We start from the raw sequence: 9233 nt of genomic DNA on the forward strand, positions 1-9233 counted from the left end.
TTGCATTTTGTGTGAACTCTAGTGGATTATTTGATCTTGGTTACAAAGGAAGTCCTTTTACTTGGTGGATTGGTAGACCAAATGCTGAGTACATATTCAAGAGACTAGACAAGATTTTTGTCAATTTGCCTTTTTAGAAACTCTTTCCTACCATGGAAGTTGAGCATCTTGTGAGGACTGGCTCTGATCATGCTCCATTGCTATTGAGCTGTGGATAGGAAGCAACACAGTTTGTGATGCCATTCAAGTTCCTCAACTTTTGGACCAAACATGAAACATTCGAGGAGGTGGTAAGGCAGAATTGGGTAGCTGATTTCATTGGTGATCCTTTCCTTATGTTCAAGTAGAAATTGAAAAGAGTGAAGATTGCATTGTCTCAATGGAGTAAGGTAACCTATGGGGATATCTTCAAGTAGTTGGCTATTAGGGAATATGTTTTGAGAGTGAAAGAAATGTTGTTTGAGGATAAACCAACTATTGAGAATAAAATAGTACTTCAAAAAGCTCAAGCTGAGCTTAAGAAGTATTTTTGTATTGAAGATCAGTAATGGAAGCAAAATGCAGGCATGACATGGTTTGTTAAAGGTGATAGAAATACTTGACTTTTCCACAACCATGTCAATGGTAAAAAGCAGAAGCTGCAGTTGAAGAGGATTCGAAATGGAGATGGGGCATGGATTGATTCTCAAGATCTGATGGCTAAGGTTGCAGTAGAATTTTTCCAGAAACAGTTCAAACAAGAAGCTGATCCTATAAACTTTGAACTTCTCAACAATGTTCCTGCTATGGTATCTACTGAGCAGAACCTAGAGCTTTGTAGATTTCCTAGTACAGAAGTTGTCAAAGGGGCAGTCTTTGCATTGAGTGGTGAAAGTGCTAGTGGCCCTGATGGTTTCTCTGGTATCCTCTTCCAAGAATGCTGGGACATAGTAGGTGATGATATATACAATATACTGCAGGTGTTCTATGGAGGAGGTTCTTTACCAAAATCTATAACACACACAAACCTTGTTCTTCTTCCTAAAAAACCTATGGTCCAGACTTTCTCTGATCTAAAACCTATATAAGCTTGAGTATTTTATAAACAAGGTGATCTCTAGAGTCGTTCATGATAGTTTGGAGAAGATTTTGCCATCTTTGATCTCCTCCAATCAATTAGGTTTTGTTAAGGGGACAAGTATCTTTGAGAACATCTTGCTAACACTGGAGATAGTCACTGATATAAGATTGAGAGGTAAGCCTGCCAATGTGGTGATCAAGCTTGATATGGCAAAGGCATATGATAAGGTGTCTTGAAAGTATTTGGTACATGTGTTGAGGAGAATAGGGTTTGCTAAAAGCTTCATCAACATGGTCTAGAACCTCATTACTAATAACTGGTATTCAGTGTTGATAAATGGCCAAGCTCGACGAGCGCAAAACCGGTTTATAAAACGTAGGCTCGCTAGCCGAATATAATATAATATAATATCGTATCCACAGGGATGAGAGCTAAACAGTATTTTCGTAGTTTATAACTTGATTGTTATTCAAGATGATCAACAATTGAGAATTATGTGATTAAAAACTATAATTAACTAAGAATCCACAGCTAATGACTAATGACAATGAACAAGAAGCAAGCAAAGAGGGTTATCGGTGGGAGAAAATAGGGGTTCATTGGATAGGTGCAAGATAATTGTCTCAGATTTACTCTAGTTAATTCACTTCTAATGTTCAAGTGAGTCTCTCTAATTTACTCAATTATTAGTTCAAACGTTTCGTAGAAGCTCCTCTCCCGATTAAGTCTCAACCTCACAATTTGAACCCATTTAAGCTCGGTGAGGATATGCAAGAATTCGTAGTGGATTGGTCTTTAGGAGAACATCTTTCGATTATCCTCCTAACTAGGTCTAAACACTAATTCAACTAGCCTCTTTCAATTACTAAGAAGAATCAATGAATTCAACCAACAAGATAATGTAAAACATCACAAGTTATGCCTCTCTCGATTACATGAACATGTGAATATAGATGCAACAATTAAAACACTCTAAATAATTCAATACATAAAAACTAGAGTTAATATCCACAAACAAATATCAACACACCAAATCCATCAATCCCTAATGAGAACTACTCCATAGATATGGAGTAATTCATCACAATTATGTTTAAAGTAAAGAAAAACATAAAACGATCCAAACTCTTGTTTTGAGTGAGGATTGAATGATGACTCCCTTGTGCTTTCGCTTCTCCACATCCTTCTTAGCCTCCTTAGGTCTTAGATGTGTCAAAAGCCCAGAAAATACCGTTTTTCCATGTATATATACCAAGTAGGGCCGGGCACAAATGAAAATACCTTCTCCTACGTGAAATAGGACTCTTTCCGGAATAGGACGTGCGCGGCCGCGCACCTGGAGGTGTGCTCGCGCATATGGCCACGCATTTTGGCCAGTATATTGCTTATTTTGCATGCCCAGTGCGCGCTCGCACACCTAGGTGGCATCCTGCTCAATTCATCGATTCTCTCATTAAGTGCACTATTGTCCGTTGATCCCCGAACACAATTCCAACTTAATCCTTGAACTTTTACTTAAACTTCAAAGCTCTATAATAGCTTCAATTCATTCCATAACATCTACATAGCTCTGAATCACTCCTACATGGCATAAACACATAATTAGTGCAAAACACTAGCAATTAAAGCTCAACTCAATTAAAGTACAGTAAATTAGAGTGTGATAAGCAGCTAAAACATGCAATTATAGCCTACCATCAACACCCCACACTAAAACCATTTCTCGTCCTCGAGCAATCAAACTACACTTTATAAAGACATGAACCTATTACACAACTCTCATAACTCATCATACCAAAAATATTTAAAATAGATTAAGCATAATAGTGTAACATCCTAGACTCAACATTTGACTCAAAAGTACCACGCATTATTCACAACTTGCTCACTTATTCCAACATAGAGGTCAACGACATTACCTTTACTTCATGAATCAAGTTCTCTCACACAACAATCAAGAGTAGTTCCACACACAATAGACATTAAGAAAAACTAGGAACTCAATATAGAAAGAATTCACTCATTCTCAGAAATAACATTCATATTCCACAAAAGATGAACCATAGGCTTGCCCGTAGTGTACTACTCTACTAATTGAGCTCATTCAGTCAAGGATCAAGTAGGACTTTAATTGGTTGTAATGTAAGCTGCGAGATGGGTAAGATACATTTAGATATAAGAGTGACTACACCTCCCTAAGCACTTTAGTACATACATTTTTTACTTTCAAAACCCCACACTTATGTCAAACCACAACTCCACCTTCACATCAATATATATTAACTCCCTACTTCTTTAAGCATAATTACATCAAGAGTTACCACTATCAAGGAATATTTTTCACAACCATACAATTATTTTTTCTTTCTTTTTCAATTCAAGTGGCTCTTACTTTATTTTTTAAAACAGTGCATCTTTCTCCTTATTTCAATAGTTCCACTCAAAAGCCAAACCAATTACCCCACTTCAACTTTTACACAGTTCATAAAATTTCAAGTACTCATGAGAGGTACAAGGTTCAAATAGATGGTCAATTTAAACAAATGGATAAGGCTTGTATTGTGGTTGCCAAAGAAACATGATTACATGCTCAAAAAGGGGTTAACTAAGATACATAAACAATTTGGTGGGTAAAATATATAACTGGCTCAACAAAGAAATGGCTATATCACTTCCAAGACTGAATAAAACTACTATTTTGCTTTGCAAACACACGGGACAAGTTCTAGACATCAAATGCAATGCACATAATAACACAAAACCTCACACACACAAGGCACATAACTCACTCAGGATTCGACTATCAAGGCACTCTAGTCAAAGTAGTTAAGCAAAGTTAAGATCATACAATTTAATATACTTGTACAAAAGTCAAAAACTGAGCCTAGGCATCACAACTAGAGCACTCACTATTCTCCAGGCATGATAAAGTTAAGAGATATTGCTTCCAATTCAAATCATAGCACAAGGTTTTCTACTCCTAACAAAAACAAAAACTAACTACATCCGATTTAAACAAAATCCTTGAAAAAGAACCGCGGCACAAAGAAAAATCAAGGAGGAATTATTACACTAGCTAAAAAAAACCGTTTTGTCTTTTTCTTTCGACTTTAATCCCTCAAGAAACGTGTCGTATGATATCCATCGTCGAAAAAAATCAAAAATTTTAAAATTTTTATGATTTTTTTTCTTTTCTATCTATCAAACTACTACAACTAACCAAAAGAAACTAGACTTAATATACATAAAAATATATCCCCCACCCTACATTTTAAGTTGTGGCATATCCCCATGGCACATAATTAAAAAGTATAAGGTAGAGGAAACTTCACTGAATCTCTAGTCGGAGTCTGAGTCAAAATCAGGCTCCATTCTTCTAGCCCGAACTAGTGCACATATCCATGCAGAGATCTTTTTCTCAGCCTTCTTGGGGGTACACCCCAGATTTATCTTGTTCACTAACTGCAGCCTTCTCTTTTGAAATCTTAACCTTCCACTCTATGCTTGCAGCTGGGTTTTCCTTTTTCAACCCGTCTCTACATTCATCTCGAACGTTACCGTCTCTTCACCCACTCTAAGCATGAGTTTTCTATCATGTATATCTAAAATTGCTCTACCCATTGCTAAGAATGGTGTTCCTAAGATTAGGGGTATCTCCTTGTTCTCCTCCATCTTCACTACTATAAAGTCTACTGGAAATACAAACTTATCTACCCGAACAAAGACATCTTCCACTATCCACTCACGTATTATAGCTGTTTACTCTGTCAGCTGCAAAGATATTGGCATGAACTTTATCTCTCCAAGCTCATTCTCTAGTTTCCTGTAAATATACAAAGGCATTAAAATAATCGAGGCACCGGAATCACACAAAGACTTATCAAAATTAAGAGTGCCTAATGAGCAAGGTATATTAAAACTCCCTAGATCTCCACACTTCTGTGGGAGTTTGTTTTTCAAGATTGTGCTGCAATGCCCTGTGAGCTTGACCACAGATGTCTCTTCTTTGTCAGGATCTCCTTCAAGAATTTGGCGTACGCTGGAATTTGTGAGAGAACTTCTATGAATGGAAAGTTTACATTAACCTGTCTCAGCATCTCTAGAAATTTCTCAAACTACTTGTCCAGCTTTTCTCTATATAGCTTCTGGGGAAAAGGAGAGCAGGCATATGCTCGCTCTCATTAGATTCCTCCCTTCTTGAAGTTTCCTCCTTCTTCTTTTTCTCAGCTCCCTTCTTGCCTTACTTCTTCTTATAAACTTCAATTTTCAGCTGCCCCCCACTTTCTTTTTCAGAAATCACCTCTTTTTGGATTAGAGTGGGATCTTTCAACACTTGCCCACTTCTCAAGGTCACATCATACACTGTTTCTTTGGGATTCCTCTTAGTATCAGCTGGTAGAGTACCTGGGATTCTCTCAGACAATATAGTTGCAATTTGTCCCACTTGCTTCTCCAAATTTTGCAAACCAGAGCCAAGTTCTTTGATAGCTAAACCATGAGCATCTAATCTCTCATCTGTCTTGACAATGAAGGACTTCATCAGATCTTCTAGCCCAGGCTAAGTGGAATGTTGAGGCTGGAACTGCAGCCTCGGCTGATTCACAAAACCAGGAGATCATTGTCCTTGAAATCTGGGGTTGCTTTGTTTCCATGCATTTGCAGTACCCCCAAGTGAACTCCATGAAAAACCTGGGTGCTTCTGACCAATTGCATTAAAGTTATAATTTCCAAAAAAATTAACTTCCTCAATTGAGGATTGACACTCATGAGTAGGGTGTCCTCTTCCACAAATATCGCATGCTACATGGGGCTCACTGTGTATCGAGGCTAGGTCAGCTTCCTTATTTCCTTAGCCATGGCATCAAGTTGTACCTGCATAGATGTGTTAGCATCAACTTGGTGAACACCAGTTGATCTTCTTCTTTCAGCAATCTCAGAGGGCCACTGATTTACATCTTTAGATAACTCATCTAGAATTGTGATTATCTCCTCTGGAGTCTTCTTCATCAACGGGCCTCCAACTACGATAATCAATGTTCTATGTAAGGCTGGTGTCAATCCATCCCAAAAGTTCCAGAGTTGCATCGAGAGTTCAATTTTGCTATGTTGACACTTTCGCACTATCTCCTTAAACCTCTCCCAAGCTTCAAACATAGTTTCAGTCTCGTTCTGGCAGAAGGTATGGATTTCTCTTCTAAACTTGCCCGTCTTAGCCGATGAGAAATATTTGTCAAGAACTTTTCTGGTCATCTCATCCCATGTTCTAATCGATCCATTAAGCAAGCTTCAGAGCCAGTGCTTTGCATCATCCTTGAGTGTGAAGGGGAATGCCCTTAAGTAAACTACATCTTGTGACAAACCATTATATTGAAAGGTGTTCATAATCTCCTCGAAGTCGATGGTTGTTTGGATCTTCGCTCATCTTTTCTCTGAAGACACAACTATTTTGAAGAGTTTGGAGCAACCCTTGCTTCAGCTCAAAATTATTAGCTGCAACTGGAGGTGGTCTCACATTGATAAGACTTGGTTGTAGACCAGTCTAGCATAATCGCCAAGTGGTCTCCCAGCACCGGGAGGTATATTTCCGAACTGGTCTGCTCCTAAGGGTTGATTCTGATCAATTTTCTGAGCTCTTTCTTCTGCATAGAAAATTTATGCATTTCTAAGAGCCGTTTCCTCAGCATCCCTTGCAGCTTTTTCTCTTTGCTGGGTTACCTCTCTTGCAACCAAATCAACATTATCATAATCTTCTGCCATAATTTCCTTGGTTGAGGATTGCCCAACCTTCTCTATATTCTTGGGGAGATTTCTTTCCTTCCTCAGCTGTCGCAATTGTTTCTCAATTTTTGGTTCGTATGGTAGCACTTCCTTCCTAGAAGATCGAGTCATGTACCACTCTTACCTGTAACCTGCACACAGTTAAAGAACACCAACCATAAAAAGGGAAAAATAAAATAAAAATAAAAATTCCTGAATTAGCACAACAAACTATTTCCAACACTATTGATTGCCAATTTCTGGCAACGACTCCAAAATTTGACGAGCGCAAAATCGGTGTATAAAACTTAGGCTCTCTAGTCGAATATAGTATAATATAATATCGTATCCACAGGGATTGGAGTTAAACAGTATTTTCATAGTTATAACTTGATTGCTATCCAAGATGATCAACAATTGAGAATTATGTGATTAAAAACTACAATTAGCTAATAATCCACAGCTAATGACTAATGAAAACGAACAAGAAGTAAGAAAAGAAGGTTATAAGTGGGAGAAAATATGGGTTGATTGGATAGGTGCAAGATAATTGTCTGGGATTTACTCTAGTTAATTGACTCCTAATGTTCAAGTGAGTCTCTCGAATTCACTTAATTATTAGTTCAAACATTTCGTAGAAACTCCGCTCTCGATTAAGTCTCAACCTCACAATTTGAACCAATTTAAGCTCGGTGAGGATATGCAAGAATTCGTAGTGGAGTGGTCTTTAGGAGAACCTCTTTCGATTATCCTCCTAACTAGGTCTAAACACTAACTCAACTAGCCTCTTTCGATTACTAAGACGAATCAATGAATTCAACTAACAAGATAACGCAAAATATCACAAGTTATGCCTCTCTCGATTACATGAACATGTGAATATAGATGCAACAATTAAAACGCCCAAAACGATTCAATACATAAAAACTAGAGTTAATATCCACAAACAAATATCAACACACCAAATCAATCAATCCCTAAAGGTAATTACTCCATAGATATGGAGTGGTAATTACTCCATAGATATGAAGTAATTCATCACAATTATGTTTAAAGTAAAGATAAATATAAAACGATCCAAACTCTTGTCTTCAGTGAGGATTGAATGATGAATCCCTTGTGCTTTCGCTTCTCCACCTCCTTCTTAGCCTCCTTAGGTCTTAGATGTGTCAAAAGTATAGACAATACCATTTTCCTGTATATATACCAAGTATGGTCAGCTCCAAATGAAAACACCTTCTCTTGCACGAAATAGGACTCTTTCCGAAATAGGATGTGCGCGGCTGCGCACCTGGAAGTGTGCTCGCACATATGGCCACGTACTTTGGTTAGTATACTGCCTATTTTGCGCGCTCGCACACCAGGGTGGCGTCCTGCTCAATTCGTTGTTTCTATCATTAAGTGCACTATTGTCTGTTGATCCCCGAACACGATCCCAACTTAATCCTTGGTCTTTTACTCAGACTTCAAAGCTCCAGAATAGCTTGAACTCATTCCATAACATCTACATAACTATGAATCACTCCTACATGGCATAAAACGCACAATTAGTACAAAACACTAGCGATTAAAGCTCAACTCAATTAAAGTACATTAAATTAGAGTGTGATAAGCAACTAAAACTCGCAATTATAGCCTACCATCAATGCTTCAGGCTTCTTTCACTCAACTAGAGTAGTCATGCAAGGGGATTCTCTATCACCAGCATTGTTCATATTGTCAGCTGAGGTACTGTCTAGATATTTGAATAAACTATTTGAAGACAAGAAGTTTAAGGGATTTGGTATGCCTAAGTGGACTGATCTTTTGAATCACTTAGCCTATGCTGATGATACTATAATATTTGCTTATGCTGATCTATACTCTTTAGAGAATATTGTTTAGGTGTTGACCAATTATGAGCACACATCTGGCCAATTAATTAACAAGGCAAATAGTTCTTTCTATATGTATTATAATATGGCTGGAGCCTTGTTTAGTTCTGTGGGGGCAATCACTGGATTCTCAAAGGGTGAATTTCCTTTCACTTACCTTGGTTGTCCAATCTTTTATACAAGGAGGAAGAAAGATTTACTACAATGATCTCACAAAGAAAGTGAAAGCCAAGCTTCATTCATGGAAGGGTAAGCTACTATTTTATGGAGGTAAGGCTACATTGATTTCAAGCGTGCTACATAGTATGCTTACTCACATCCTCTCTGTACTAGATCTACTTAACAATATCCTTGAATATCTACACAAGACGTTTGCTAGTTATTTCTGGAGTAACAAAGAAGAAGGAAGAAGTAGACACTGGACTAAATGGAAAAACCTATGGCTACCTAAAGAGGAAAATGAAGTAGGGTTTAGATCACTGTTTGATGTCTCTAAAGCCTTATTTCTAAGATGAGGTGGAAGTTTAGGACTTCAAAGTCGT

At 37.7% G+C, this 9233-nt stretch overlaps 1 protein-coding gene across 1 annotated transcript; it reads left to right on the forward strand.

Annotated features, from left to right (window-relative positions):
- Positions 1-547: 547 nt before the first annotated feature.
- LOC142163885 (uncharacterized) lies at positions 548-1296 on the forward strand. The gene is made up of 3 exons (XM_075221039.1): positions 548-574; positions 636-959; positions 1090-1296. Exons 1-3 carry the CDS (start codon positions 548-550, stop codon positions 1294-1296), a joined length of 558 nt encoding a protein of 185 aa, XP_075077140.1.
- The last annotated feature ends 7937 nt before the right edge of the window (positions 1297-9233 follow it).

This window comes from Nicotiana tabacum, chromosome 9 (assembly GCF_000715075.1).
Source record: "Nicotiana tabacum cultivar K326 chromosome 9, ASM71507v2, whole genome shotgun sequence".
NCBI lineage: Eukaryota > Viridiplantae > Streptophyta > Magnoliopsida > Solanales > Solanaceae > Nicotiana > Nicotiana tabacum.

Bases quoted from the DNA above. Each gene is read 5' to 3' on its own strand.
- LOC142163885 (XM_075221039.1), top strand. From the start codon at position 548: ATGGAAGCAAAATGCAGGCATGACATG. The intron at 575-635 runs GTTTGTTAAAGG...GGTAAAAAGCAG, and splicing joins CAAAATGCAGGCATGACATG to AAGCTGCAGTTGAAGAGGAT. The intron at 960-1,089 runs GTGTTCTATGGA...TTTATAAACAAG, and splicing joins ATATATACAATATACTGCAG to GTGATCTCTAGAGTCGTTCA.